At 37.4% G+C, this 15,636-nt stretch overlaps 2 protein-coding genes and 1 pseudogene across 3 annotated transcripts in view; 2 read left to right on the top strand and 1 right to left on the bottom strand.

The window, feature by feature from the left end:
• Window positions 1–3,800: 3,800 nt before the first annotated feature.
• On the bottom strand, window positions 3,801–5,177 carry LOC104599367 (non-specific phospholipase C6 pseudogene; annotated as a pseudogene).
• Window positions 5,178–6,086: 909 nt separating this feature from the next.
• On the top strand, window positions 6,087–8,521 carry LOC104599163 (large ribosomal subunit protein P3y-like). The gene is made up of 2 exons (XM_010261574.3): window positions 6,087–6,371; window positions 8,237–8,521. The coding sequence occupies exons 1-2, from the start codon at window positions 6,174–6,176 to the stop codon at window positions 8,396–8,398; spliced, it is 360 nt and encodes a 119-aa protein (XP_010259876.1). The 5' UTR covers window positions 6,087–6,173; the 3' UTR covers window positions 8,399–8,521.
• A 3,705-nt stretch (window positions 8,522–12,226) lies between these two features.
• LOC104599164 (metaxin-like protein) overlaps window positions 12,227–15,636 on the top strand; it is a 28,669-nt gene continuing 25,259 nt past the window's right edge. The window contains exon 1 of one of the 2 annotated variants that reach the window (XM_010261576.3): window positions 12,227–12,728. In XM_010261576.3, the coding sequence (XP_010259878.1) occupies window positions 12,572–12,728 (157 nt within the window). In that variant the 5' untranslated portion in view covers window positions 12,227–12,571. The remainder of the gene's footprint in view (window positions 12,729–15,636) is intronic. The other variant, XM_019198083.2, reaches the window with a different exon arrangement.

A 15,636-nucleotide genomic window follows, 5' to 3' on the forward strand; every position in this document is an offset into this window, starting at 1 on the left:
CCCTCCCAATCGGACCACTGTAAGCCCAACAAATATTCCCCCTTTCCCCTTGGATTACACCCCTAATTCCTGCTTGACCTGTGGGACCTTGGGCGCTACTGTCAAAGTTTAGAATCATTTCTCTTTCTTCTCTAGGAGCTTGTCTTATAGTTCACTCAGAAGTTGGAGAAGAGTGTAGGATTTCTGGTAGGTTTCTCTAGAGATCATTTAGGGAGAGCCCCTTGAACACTTCAGAGTTAATTACCCAAAGATTGCAGAGATGTGTGAAGTTAGATCTTTAATATTTCTAGCTTTATTTTCAAAGGTTCTAATGTTCCTTTCTTCCCAAATACCCCACAAGACTGTATGTGTCACTATAATCCAGTAAAATCTTCCTCTTTTTCCAAGCCCTCTTCCTACATCTCTAGGAAGTACAGAAGAACATGACCAAGAACAAGAGCAATAAAACTATCATAAACTTGGAATTAGCTCTCCAGAAACAATTAAACAACATCCTTACTCGCGAAGAAGCATACCGGGAGTAGAAATCAAGGATCGACCGGATTAACTTGGGAGACAAAAATAATAGGTTTTTTCACACTATAGCTTCCATTAAATAAAAAAAAAAGATAAAAACAGAATTGTTTATGTAAAGTTGAACAATGAGCAAAGGTTAGAGGAACCTGGTGACAACTTTGAGCTAAGATTCCAGACCGATGGAACTAGTGAAATCGATGAATTTATCAGTGAAATTGGTTGTTGCATCACAGATGAACAAAACCATAATATTTGTAAGGAAGTCTCGGATGAGGAAATTTTCGAAACCCTCCAATCTGTTAAGGGCCTCAAATCCCCATGCCCTAATGGGCTAAATGCCCTATTTTACAAAAAATTCTGGAATACTACCAAAGGTTCAATTCAATTTGTAAGGTGGTCAAAGTCTTCTTTCATTGGGGAAGCTATGCCCAATTTTAAACATAACATTTATTGTGCTAATCCCAAAAAATAAAAACCCTGAAAATGTTAACCGGCCAATTAACCTTTGTAATATCATTCACAAAATTATATCAAAAATTTTGGTTAGCAAAGTTAAACCTTTTTTGGATAAGATTATTTCTCCATACCAGAGCGCTTTTGTCCCAAAATAGACAAATTAATGATAATATGTGAAAATTTGGATTCCATGAAGGGACCCAAGATTATAATTAATGAGAGCTCATCTAAGGAATTCTCTCCATCTAGGGGAATTAGACAAGTGACCCTCTCTCCCCTTACATTTTTGTGTTATGTGCTAAAGCTCTTGCAAAAAAAAAGAAAGTGAAAAGGAATCAACTGAGAAAGGTAATCCCATTGGGTGCAAAGCCTCAAAGAAGGGACCCAAGATTCCTATTCGCCTAAAAATTAAAGAAAAACTTTCAAATTTTGCTAAATCTACAGTGCATTTCTCAAAGAACATTCCCAAAAGGCTCCAAAAGATTTTGGCTTGTGTGTTAAGTATTCCCATCCAAGACAATTGGGGCTGCTATCTAGGAGATCCTATCGTAAATGGGAGAGTATAAAAAAAAAAAAAACTTTCGAGGACTTAAAGGAGAAAATTGACAAAAAAATAAACAAGTGGAAAAAGAATACCCTCTCTACGGTGGGTAGACTCACCCTCATAAATTCCATGACTAATACAATGCCCCAATTTTAAATGCGCTCTTTCAAGCTTTCAGAAAAACATAATAATGGATATTGAAAGATCTCAAAGAAATTTCCTTTGGACCAATTCAAATGACAAAAAGCAAAATCACCTCATCAAGTGGAATCGTGTTTGAACCCCTAAAAAGAGGGGTGGGATGAGCTTAAAGAACTTAAGTTGGGTCAATGAAGCTATCTTGGCCAAACTTGGGTGGAAAAATTCTAAATGATGAAAACAATCTATGGGTTAAAGTGATTAAGGGTAGATATCATACCAAAGAATATTTATGGAGCACCAAGGAGAAAAGGAATATCATGGGCTTGGAGAGGAATCTTAAAAGCAAGGGAATTACTTAAAAAGGGCATTAGATGGGAGATTGGAAATGGAAAATTAGTAAGGTTTTGGAAGGATAGATGGATGGATGATAGACCTATAGAGGAAATGGTGAACAAAGAAATGATTGATAATGAAAATCTGCTAGTTGTGGATGTGGTGGACCAATATATGGAATGAAATTAGAATTAAAAACATAGCCCCAAGGAACATTTGGAATAGGATTAAAACAATATTTATCTCAATGGGGCCGAAAGAGGATAATCTTATTTGGGAGTCCTAATTCCAAGGGTACCTTTTCATTAAAAACTGCCCACAATTTAAAGTGTGGTTCGATGGGCTCAAGAGATAACTTTAATTGGAATGTAGGCGTTTGGAGAATTAAGGGCATGTTCGTTTCCTCTTAACTCTTATCTCTTAAGAAGAATCGTTTAACTTTAAGAGAAAAATGGTTGTTCATTTCCTCTTATCTCTTATCTCTTAAAGTGCAATTATACAACTTTTTATTTTCCAATGATACCCCTCAAAAGATAAACAAAAACTCTCATATATGGGGACAAAATGGATATTTGATAATTTTTCAGAATTCAGAACAACATTCTCTGAATTTAGAGTTAAGAGGAAAGAAAAATTCACCAAAACCAATATACCTCTTAATGTAACTATTGCACTTTTATATGTCAGACTTTAGAGCAAACGAATAAGCTTTAAGTTCCCCCAAAGTTAAAAGTATTTTTATTTCTTCTTCTAAATAACAGACTCCCATCAAAATCGATGCTAAGAAGAAGAGGTATGAATGTGGATGGTTGTTGTAGCATATGTGGGGAAGAGGAGGATTTGAAGCATATTTTCAAAAATTGCAATTTTACAAAGCAAACATGGCAATTCCTTTCTCCTCTTGAGAAACCAAATGGTACACACACCTCTCTAAAAGATTGGCGCTCCAAGATTTGTTATAATGATAAAGCAAGTGAAGACAATTGCCAAGAAAAATGTGTTTTTATCCTTTGGCACCTATGGAAGAATAGAAACAATCGACCCCCTTTAAGTTGTCATTAAAAGAATGATTGAGGCCCAAATAGAATTTGTAATTAATACCATGGGGAAAGAAAATGAAAGCTACTCCAAGTCGTGGGATCTGATCCCTTGGCACCCCTTGAGTTTGGTGCTATTAAGATTAATTTTGATGCCTCTTTTATTGGTGGAGAGGTGTGCTCGACAACCTACATAGCTAGGAATCACTTAGGGGCGGTAGTGGATCTTAAAGCTTATTTCCTTGGTCTTACTACCATCAATTTGGTTGAGGCTTAGGCAACATGGGAAGCTCACAACATGGCAATGAATTTCATGGATCAAACTATTATTATCGAAGGTGACTCAAAGCTGGTGATTCAAAGTCTGCAACATCAACTTGATCCGTGGAGACTTAAAAGGATTATTCAAGGATGCTGGGAGTTGGGAGATTATTTGACTCACGAAGTTCTTTCTGTAATAAACAGGTTTGTCTTCTATAACCTTAATGACCTTCCTTGGTCGCTCTTTTTTATTTGTTTTAGTGATTATTGGGGACATACGACCCCCAATCTTGTGTAGCCCCTTCTAGATTTATCAAAAAAAGGATAAACTACAAAGACCCCCCTTTACTATGGGGTTTGTGACAAAGACCCCCCTGTACTTTATTTTGTGACAAAGACCCCCTGTACTATGATCGTGAAACAAAGACCCCCCTTGACCGTTAAATCAGATGACAACATGCGTTAAATTACCAAAATACCCCCCTAAACTTTTTTATTTTTTTCCCCTTTCTCTTAAAACCTATTTAACCTATTGTTTTCCCTTTCTTCTCTTCTTGTCCCCTCCCTCACCGTCCTCTCTCATTCTTTCTCTCTCCTAACTCTCCGAAATGAACTGTCATGGCCTCCCTCACCATCCTCTCTCATTATTTCTCTCTCCCAACCCTATTTAACCTATTGTTTACATGATCGAAGAACCCATTGTGCTCTTCATAGGTAATCACCAAAAGGGTCTGGTTCCATTGAGGACTCGATCTTAAGGTCTCGTAAACCTCCTTCGCTAACTTCTACCCATTTGCGACATCGTGAGAAGGGTGGTCGCCATTGGCTGGTAACCCTTTGAGATCGAAATACCTCGGCTCGATCACGGTTAAGCTGGGCAACTTCCCTTCTCTGGCATGCTTCTTGAACTTTAAATCGAATTGATGGAAGTTGAATATGTATTTCAATTTTCCCAAATTCCTATAGAAGAGAGTGGTGGGGGTGTTTTGGAAGTAAATAACAAAGTCCAATCCATTCTCATGGAGAGAGTCAAAGATGGTCTTCTATGGGTAGCATGTAGCTATTTGCTTCTTGACATGGCTGGTTGAACCGTGAGATGTTGCAGAGTAGACGAAGAGCATGCTTGGTTGGGTTGGCCTAGGAATCAAAGAGAACCATCAATCAAAGACGGAGAATTCACGCACCAAGGAGGCGTATATGGGTATAGATTCAAGTTTGAATCCTTTCATCACGGTGTCTGAGAGATTGGAAGACATTGTCAGAGCTTGTTCGACAAATCTTTGACATAGAAGGAATGAGGCTAGATCCAAGGACCTGTTCTTGGATAGCCTCGAATGAGTGTCTAGGATCCGGATCAACAAACTTGGCATCATCGATAAAGCAGATTGATTGGGACTATGGGGTTTTAGTTGACACAGGGTTGCATTCCTTGCCTGTTACTCCATTGTTTGATGGATTGACAGATTTATTCATCCATCCGAGCATGTGATCATAGGACCGGTTCTCGAGGACAAGGATTATGATGGTTTTGATGGGTGAGTAGTTAGAAGCAGCAACAAAGGAGAAGGTGAGGAGCAGGAGGAGGAGAAGAGTGGAGATAGGAGGATACTCTGGTTCTGAATCTTTCCATGTGTGGTAATGACTAATGAAGAGGTGGAACTACAACAAAAGAAGATACTCCTCCAATTTCTCTATGAAATTTGAATGAACTGGGGGTATGGAGTGGATGTTTTTCCAATGAAGTATTGTGGAATTGGATTTTCTGCATTTGCTCAAGATAGAGCTTAAATTGTCTTTCCACAAAAGATATTCGGAATTATAAAGCTTAAAGACAATAAAATCACGAGGTTCAGTTCAAGAACAGAGAAACTGGGGAGGCTCTGATTCATAGATGTAGGTTGGAGTCTGAGAGCATACTAGGTGTTTTTTGGACAAATTGTCCAACTTGCAATGTTGTAATTGTGAAAACTAGTGGGATGGATTTGTTCACATATGAACCTGAGGTCGATTTGACTCTAATGCTTATGTGGAGTCACAAATTCCTTCTGCGGCAATTTCACCTTATGAAATGTACAATTCTGTATTTGCTCTCGTTGAGGAAGAGATTGCTGGAGACCCTGCTTATTTGGTTGCTATCATTGTTGAGTACGTATGGAGTGCAATTGTGGAAAAACTAAAAGTACATCCAAATCTGTATGTTTTGACCGTACAACTGCTAGCTCGTAGTGATCTTATGCAGAGTTTATTCTCCTTGATATCGGGTAGAAGAAAAGGGATGAGAGAAAGGGGAAGGGGAAGGGGAAGAAGAGAGATCGGGGGAGAGAGAGTCGTGAGATCGAGGAAGATGAACAGTATTTTTCTCTGAATAGTTATTATGCAGAGTTTATTCTCCTTGATATCGGGTAGAAGAAAAGGGATGAGAGAAAGGGGAAGGGGAAGGGGAAGAAGAGAGATCGGGGGAGAGAGAGTCGTGAGATCGAGGAAGATGAACAGTATTTTTCTCTGAATAGTTATTACAAGGATAATATGGGGAAAAATATTGCAATGGTAGATTTCAATGAAAGGGGATCTTTGTCTCACATCATAGTACGGGTGATTTTGTCGCAAAAGAAAGTACAGGGGGTCTTTATGACAGACCCTATAGTACAGGGGTATCTTTATAATTTACCCAAAAAAATTCGCATCCACCCCTTTGGTTAAAGCGAAGATTTCCGTTGTAATATTTTAAAAGCAAGGGGGACAAATTGGTCCGCGTGTTTTATAACCGGTAGGGTTAGGGTTTTGCACTAGATTATAAAAAAGACGACGGAATCAATTTTCAATTCCCTACTCATTTGTGTTATTAGGGTTTGTGAAAGCGTTTCAGAAGTTTCGGCAAGGGAGAAATGGGAGTCTTCACTTTCGTTTGCAAAAGCTCCGGCGCCGAATGGAACGCAAAGCAGCTTTCCGGTGACCTTGAAGCCTCGGCTGGATCAACCTATGAGTTGCAGAGAAAACTTGTTCAAGCTGCTCTCTCGAGCGACTCTTCTGGCGGAGTTCAGTCTTCCTTCTCCTTGATCACTCCATCCTCCGCTGTCTTTCAGGTAAAAGATTAGGCTTTCGTAATTACGCTTTCTAATTTCAATCTTCTTCTCTTACGGCTAATTGTTCCAAGATCTAAGTATACTTGATGCTTTGATCGATCATTTAGGCTGTTTTTGGTTTGAAACCAAACATAGCCTTAGTTCTCATTGGAGTTTTCTGTAAAGCTTAAATTCCTTTCTCTACTTGCATGCCTACATTTTTGCTTTATCTATATTAATGTAGTTGGAAACTATTTCTTTATTTCCTTCTTTTTTGCTAAGTTTCAGTTCACGTAGATCCGTTTTCTACATTTCCTTCGTCTGGAAGCCCTTTTAAGCGGGCATGATTCGATGAATCGGACGATTAAGAATGCAGATTTCATTTTGAAAATGATAAAAAAAAACAGAACACCGTTTATCTATCTGTAAAGAATAAGGATTTTCTTCAATACTCTTCAAATTACATCAAGTATCGAGTAGTTCCACTATGTTATATTAATTTGCTAGTCAAACTTTTGTTGAAGCTAAAAACAGTAAAGAGTTCTTGTAGAAAATGGTTGGATTACAGTAAAGAGTAATTCTATTTGTTTGGCCAAGGATAAGAGCAATACCTTAGAGGCTAAGACATTCATCCATCCATCCGTATTTCTTTACCATCTTCACCAGTATTTACTGGTCATCATTTATTTGAGTTTTTCCCAAGTGACGTTTGGCACAAACTTCTATCACTTTCTAAATCTGAAAAGTTTCTACACAAAGTCGTAGCCATAATCATGGTGGAGACATTTGGACTGATGTTTGGCCCATTAATCATGGACAAAGGATGGAGAAGGGAACTTTGGAGCTTTTCTCAGCTCCACCCAAGTTGGCACGAGTCAGATGCGTCAATCATCATCTAGCTCTATTCTTTACATGATGACTTATCAAAGAATGCCCTAAGACATACGATCTACTCAACTTGTTGGAGTGTTAGTTTTTCTTTTTCTGGTTATTTGCAGCTGATAACAGGGGTTTATTTTTATGTGAATTAGTATAAATGTTAATAGTTTTTGCCTTGTTATTTACCGAAGCAATATACCATTAAATTACCTTATAAATTAGGTTTTCGTTTCGCCTCCTGATTTTGCCTTCATCTTAAAAATTAGGTCGACAAGTTGTTTTTATTTCTATCTTTTTGTTTTTATGAATGAAAAAGTAGTTTTATTATAGAGAAAAAGGAGAGTAGAGTTCGCCTTGGAGGGGACACCATATGCAACCTCCCCATTGGGATGAGTACAGACCCATCTCTTGTCAATAGACAGAACTATAGATTAGCCCAATACAGAGAAACCCGAGAAACCCTTTCTTTAGCCAGAGAGTCTGTCAAAGCATTTGCTGATATGCGAAACCCCGTGTTTTTATTTTGTTCAGTTGAAATCAATAATCACAGTAGGTTACATCTTGATCAAACATGTAGTGATTTGTGCATGTACAACATTGGTGCATTAGTTGGGTACCACTTCCAAAATATTTTAGTTGTAGAAAACTGACATAAAAGAATGATGTCAAGAATCTCTTTGCACTATTTTGGAGACTTTACCCAAAATGTCTTTGTTTGTATGGTTAGAAATACATCTCTCAGAAATAGTAAGTAGTACGCATCTCTGCTAATGGTGGAAGTCCATTGAATCTGAACCGTGTTTGGCTATCACTTTTCGCATTTGCTGCTGGCTCAGGTTAACGATAGCTTGGAAATAGCACTACTTCACATAAATGGCTAACTGAATGTTATGTAATTGGTTTCTACAAGCAAGCTCTGTTTAGTTCTTATTGATGTTGTTTTCTTTTTGTTTCCAATCCAACTTCCTTCTTCTCAAGGAGGTAATTTGCGTTTTTATTTGGCATAGGTGATTATTGGTGGTGGAGGTGGTGGTGCTTTCTTTGGAGGTGGAGCTGCTCCAGCAGCAAGTTCTGGAGGCGGTGCTGCAGCTGCTGAAGCACCTCCAGCCGAGGAGAAGGAAGAGAAGGAAGAGAGTGATGACGACATGGGATTCTCGCTCTTCGATTAGTCTGTCTTTCAATACAATGCCCTAAATTGTTAGCAAGTTGTTTTACCTGATTTTAGTGTCTAGATATCCGCATGAATTTACTCGAGAATTTGGATAATATATTGGTATTGCAGTTTTGAGGTATGAATTTATCCTGATGAATATTATACCTTTTGGATATTTTTTAGGGGGACGTTTTTTAGTCCAGCGGCATGTTTTACAGGAGAAGCAAAAGTATCGACACAGAGGGATTGGTATCGGTACTTATTTAGCCGGGCGTATCGTCCTGTATCAGTATTATTTTTTAAGTTATATATATATATATATATATATTTTTTTTTTTTCGAAAACTGGTTCAGAGGGGTTTGTTTAACAGGCCGATACGTATTGATACCTTGAACTTTTGATGCAAAACGGTATCTTCAATTTGAATTTGTATTAAAAAAAGGGACTATTAGTAGTTAGTAATTAGTATAACCTGCTTGTTATCATGGCCGCTTCAAAACAAAAACATTTAGTATAGTAAATGTCATACAGGGCTGATTCAACTGGGGGTGTCAATGGACCGGTTTTGGGTTGGGTTCCGTCCAAATCAAAATCCATTTGGACGGATTGGATGGGTCAATAAGACATTGAATTTGGACAGACTAGATGGATTAATATGACATTGGATTGGACCTGGTCTGTCTATAATGAATTTATGTTGGATTGAGCCAATAATTGGTCCATTGATAGAAGATAAAAAGAACATAGGTGTCAATGGACCAGGTTTGAGTTGAAACCAATCTAAATTAGCAGGAATTTGAACAGATTAGGCAGTCTCTACACCAGTCCAAAATGGTCCAAAATATTCATTGGACTGGATTGGGCCAGGTTCATTTGTAATAGACTCACTTAGACTTCCCCTCAAATCAGCATCACAAATGAAACTAATTATTGCCGCTTGATTTGCTTCCTTTATACATTCTTAATCGTCGTTGATCCAATCCTAAGGGCCTTGGTTTCAAGAACTTTGCCCTGACGATTCCTAGCAATGCATCCAATGGCACAACTTCCATTATTAGAACATGTAGCATCAAAGTTTATTTTAATGTAGTCGGGTTTAGGTTTGAGTCACTCAACTCTCTTCCAAGACACTTACCCAAGCTGCCCATGCTTCATCAAGGTTAATCGTCGTTGATCCAATCCTAAGGGCCTTGGTTTCAAGAACTTTGCCCCGACGATTCCTAGCAATGCATCCAATGGCACAACTTCCATTATTAGAACATGTAGCATCAAAGTTTATTTTAATGTAGTAGCTTTAGGTTTGAGCCACTAAACTTGCTTCCAAGACTGGCTCGATGTGCGAAATAGTTTCTTTAATTTTGTTCTAGTAACTTAATGCTCTATTAATGATTATTTGGGAATTAGTGGACTTACCACCAAAACATTTTTCATTTTTGTTCTTCCAAATGAACCAATAAAAACAAGTTATTTTCTCTTTTATGAATTTATCCTTGAAAAAACAATTCTGGTTACCTAAACTAGACCACCACTGCTTTAAAGTAACATCATGGGATCTCGGCACTAGTAACACTTTAACCAACCTATTCGAAATTTGTTTCGCTGATTCACACTTAACAAATAGGTGATCAATATTCTCCTCTTCCCCACAATGAACACATGTTAGGTCTATTCTACAACCCCTCACAATAAGTTTATTTTTAGTGGGAAGTTTGTCATTTAAGAGAAGGAAAAGGAAAATTTTAATTTTCGAAGGAATCGAGAGATTCCAAATTGACGCTTTAACAAAGATAATACAATCATCCACCAATTACAGGATGGGAATGGATGAACCCCCCTAGAAGCTCTACACCCTATTGACTTTTCACCACAATGAGCCCCCATGCTAAGTTTGCTAGTTAAGGCTTCAGCACATAACACAAATATGTACGGAGAAAGGGGATCCCCCTGCCTAATGCCCTTACTGGCACTAAAGGACCTAGAGGGAGAACCATTTATAAGGATTTGGAATGAAACCATACTAATACATTCCAACACCCAATTTATCCACTTAGTATGGAACCCATATTTGTTAAGAACCTTTCTAATAAAACCCCATTTCAACCTATCATATGCCTTTTCCATGTCAATTTTGCAAGGTAGCATCCCATGTTTGCCTTTCAAATTCCTCATAATGTATAACATTTCATGCGCAATAAGAATATTATCTATAATTTGCCTATTGGGGATGAAAGCATTATAGAATGGGGAAATAATATCATCAAAGAACGGTTTAATTCGATTAACAAGATATTGGAAATGATTTTGTAAATCACATTACAAAGACTAATGAGCCTGAAATCATTAGTTCTATCCGGATTATCACATTTAGGGATGAGAGTAATGAAAGTTTTATTCAAGCTACTATTCATTTTCCCCAAATGGAAAAAAAAAAGCTTTGACAGTACTATAGATAGAATCCCCAACAATATTCCAAGACTTCTTAAAGAATAATACATTAAGACCATCAAGGCCAGGCGCTTTCATATCCTTCATAGATAAAAGGGTATTGTGAATCTCCTTATTAGTAACTTCCCTACAACGGTTACTGTTCATATCTTCGGATGCACAATACTCAATATTTGCAATGAAATTGTTTACATCCATGGAACCCTCAGACTTGAACCTCTTATCGAAATTTCTGCAGAATAATTCTTTAATAGCATCAATTTCCTTAACCAAATTACCATTCTCCTCCTTAATCCTTATGATTTTGCTTTTATTTCTGCGAATTATTGCAGTAGTATGAAATAATTTGTTATTCTTGTCCCCATGATTTAGCCACTCGACCATCGAATTTTGAGCCCAATAAATCTCCTCACATGCAAGAACACTATTGAGGAGCTTATGGAGGGCTTTCTCATGATTAACGAGACTTCTATTATTTGGATCCTCCTCTAAATTCTCTTGAACTATTTTAAGATTTGAAAGGATTTCTTCTTTCTTTTCCTAATATTCCCCAAATGGTGCTTGTTCCAATATTTAAGCTCTCTAACTAAATTATTTATTTATTTATTTTTATAAAATTGAAAGGCCCTAGAGCCATTAACATTAATATCCCAAGCTCTCTTAATCACATCATTCACAGTAGGATCTAGGCACCACATGGCTTCAAATCTAAAAGGTTTAGGGCCATTGGAGGAAAGAGAATTAGTATCCAAAATCAAGGGGGTGTGGTTTGATGACAAAAAAGGCATATTTAAAACTTTACAATTATCAAACTCACACCTCCAATCAGAATTTGAAAGAACCCAATTAATCCTTTCTTTAGTATTGTTATTTTTCCATGTATATTGAGAACCCTCCATTTCCATTTCAATTAGGTTACAGTAATAAGAGGAAGAGTCCGATAATAACCAAAGACCTCCAGCAAAACCAATAGATTAAATCAATAGTATGGCATTTATCAAACTTAAAGGAAGCAACACTTTTTTTTGCTCTATTTGGATTAACTCTAGTTTCCATTAAGCAACACACACTGGCCTTCTAAGATGGATTCTGCCACCACCTCTAACATTCCATAGTAGAATCTTCATTTGAGATCATTAAGTTCCTTAGGACCCTGCTCGTCCTCTTTTATAGGTGGTTCAATGTGAATCTGAAGCACTTTGCGAGCCAAGTTCTAGCTTTACTTGTCTTCACAATAATCCCGGCCGTGCACTGTGAATATCTCCTATGTTTTTTTAATAATGGAAGATGTTCTCGATGCACGGGTTCAAGTGTGTGGGACCGAAATCCGTCTTCGCATCACAACCTCCTAAGAGCCCTTTCAACCGTGCATTGAGACGGAGATGTTCTCAATGCACGGCTGGAAGTACTGTGAGGACGGTGTGAAGACGAAATCCGAATTCCTTGTTTGCGGTGACTCTGAAATGACTCATGCGCGACTGCTGAAGATGACAAAACCCACATAGAACCCTTCTGCTGTTCCTGGTTTCTTCCGAACAGCAAAAACCATTTCTCATTTATTCTCCATTTCATTTTCCTCTGTAAATCCCCCAAATAGATTTTCTTCGTCTTACTTCATTTCCCACTCTTTCCCATATAGACTTCTGCCTCTCTTCAAGCTCTAGGTATTTTATCACTTCGCCGTCGTCTTTTTCGATAAAGAAATCCAGACGTTGAGAGAAGCGAAGAAGGGGAGAGCGCTACATGGATGTAGAGAAGGATAAAGAGCTTGTTCTTGTTGCAAGGAAAGCCTGTTTTGGTCTCCCAACGGCTTGCCCCTCATGCTTGCCTGTTTACATATACCTCAAATTAGCTAACGTGCCGTTTGATTTGCGCTTCAATTTGATTCATCCTGATTCAGGTAATTGTTTTGTTTTTCTATCTTTTCGGTTTGTCCTGCTTCAGGTACAGTTTCTGTCATACTTTCTTTCTAATTGATGGAGGATAACACCTTTAAGCGGTTTTCTTCTGTTGCGATCTCAGCTATGAAATTTCACTTGTTTATGCTTGTATTGTTTTGAATGCTCTATAGCTGGTGATTGGCATTGGTATTTCTGTTATATCAGAGACTGTAATATCGGTTACAATTGTTAGTGGACGTGTTTATTGTAATATTGGTTCGTTTGATTGTTGGATTGTGGCATTTGCTCCATTTTTGGGTGCTTTCCATTTCGGATGGTATTCTTATTTATTTCATTGAGGGTTTTAAATGATGTTTCTTCTGGTAACTGTAATTAGTTTTTGGTGTTTACTGTTAAGTTGAGTAAGTAAGCTAGTGCTTGTTTGATTTAGATCCCTTCTCTGGACCACTTGCATGTTTCGCCCTCTGGCTTCAAGGGTTTGTGGATTTCCTTTTCATAGTTAATTGTTCTGAGGATGTGGGTCATTTATTGGTACTCTATTCCTTGATACTAAGTTTAATGGCGTTTATTTTCTGCATACTTCGCTGTTGTGGGTAATTTACTGACAATATCAGTGCCATAATTCTTTTAGTTTGTTCAAAAGGTAGTGATACTGTGAAAGTGTGTATCTTCATTGTTGAAAAGATATATTTCTATAATCAAACCAGAAGATCTAGAAACACCCAAAGAAGTGACAACTATTCTAGCTTTTGGGCCTAGAGGCATCTTAAGTGACAGCGACACTAGTGTTTTACCATGGTTGGTCTTATGCTCTCTTGTTGTTTAGGTAAAGATTTATGGAATGAGAAGAAAGGTAAGGGAATGTATTGAGAGAACAACCTTAGGGGTAAAAACTGAGGAAGAGCTGTCAAAATTCAAGAATTAGTCAAGCGGAGAAACAAAAGAGAACTTAAATAGTTAAAATCATGTACTATCTACACCATTTCTGATAACATGAGCACTTGAGCAGTGCCACATGGGTCCAATATCGAAGTTGCAATTCAATGAGATTAGGGTGGGGGTGATAGATTTTTTGGGAGGGGATGTTGCACTTAATAACAACTTTACACTATGTTATTGTTTTAATTAACATTCCAAGGACAGGAAAAGATGCAATATTTTTTTTTTTTGGGTTGAGATGGATATTGCAGACTTAGGCATTGGCATATGATTAGAACAAAGATAAATTTTCATATATATTCTTGAAAGCCAAGGCCAGGGTGCTATCATGGTCAAATAGTTGTGCTATGTCAAAAAGAAAAATGGTCTATTAATTTCTACCAATTAAAATAACACTACCTTTGTTTGGGGAAAAAGTATGTAAGAGGGAGTTTTTGCAAGTGGTGATTGGTTTAAGTGGTAATGGAATATTTATAAGAAAATATATGATATAATACACAGAGAACTTATCTGGTTGGTTTTGAAGAAACACGGGCTTCAAGTAGATATATTGATTATCATTAGGGATGCTTATCAAATAAAATGTCATTAGGGATATGTATTTAGGGACAATAACCAGTCTGAGAACTTAGGAAGAGGATATGAAACAAAATTTTAATCATCAAGGGCTGACAGTAGTGCATATCTTTTTGCATTAGTTATGGATGAACTAACTAGACATTTATAGGAGGGGGTCCTATGGTGCATGTTGTTTTCTGAATATGTATTATTGATCCATAGAACTAAAGATGGGCTGAATACAAAGCTAGAATGATGGAGAAATGCTTTAGAGCCAAAACATTTTGAGATGAGTTGGATGTGACAATACATATTTTGCAATTTCAGGTGGCATTTGGCTTGTTACTTGTTAGTAGGTTAATGGTAAATTACTTATCAAAAAGGTAACTTATCAGTTATCACATGAGTTACCTTTTTGATGGATTGGTAAATTACTTATCAAAATGTAACTTATCACATGAGTTACCTTTTTAATGGATCATTTCAAATCAATCTTTAGGAAGCCCTTGAATGACCGAATTTGGATTGATGGATTGAAGTGGTCTAAGCTTTCCAAGGAGTCCTAGAGATGGATGAAGAGAAGGTTTGAAATGAAGAGATAATGGATGCAATATTTCCTATTGATAGGGCTAAAGCACTTGCCCCTAATGGTTTTACTATGGCATTCTACCAAGATTGTTGGGAGATATTAAAAGGTAACATGTTAAAGGTATTTGAGGATTTTTTTTGAAAGAGATGTTCTTAATCTGGATTTGAACTCAACTTTCATACCTTTGATCCCTAAAAAAGATGACACTTTGCATCCAAAAGATTTCAGACCAATCAGTTTTGTTAATAGCCTTTATATATTAATTGCTAAGGTACTTTCTCTAAGAATCAGGGCTGTTCTCCCATCCATAATTTCACAGTATCTAGGGGATTTTGTTAAGGATAGGTAAATAATTGATCAAATTCTAATTGCGAATGAAAGTTTGGAGGATATGAAGAGAAATGGGAAGAAAGGGTTATTTGTAAGCTAGATTTGGAAAAAGGCCTATGATTTAGTGGACTGGGGATTTCTAAAGGATGTCATGAATGCTTTTGGATTTGGCGACAAATGGTGTAGATGGATTTTGGGATGTATTAAGACATGCCATTATTTAGTTGTGGTCAATGGGACAGTGGTAAATCATTTCCCAGCCTTAAGAGGGATTAGGCAAGGGGACCCACTTTCTCCCTTTCTATTCACATTAATTGCTGATGCTTTCAGGAGACTCATTGAAAGGGTGGGTTGTAGAAGTCTAATAAGGGGATGGAGGGTTGGAAGAGAATAGGTGCCGGTTACTCACCTACAATTTGTTGATGACACGATTCTATTTTGTGAAAAAGGTGTGATTAGCCAAGTGATGAACCTATGGATGGTGGTGCAAG

The sequence above is a fragment of the Nelumbo nucifera genome, chromosome 2 (assembly GCF_055504915.1).
Source record: "Nelumbo nucifera cultivar China Antique chromosome 2, China Antique-T2T, whole genome shotgun sequence".
Classification (NCBI taxonomy): Eukaryota; Viridiplantae; Streptophyta; class Magnoliopsida; order Proteales; family Nelumbonaceae; genus Nelumbo; species Nelumbo nucifera.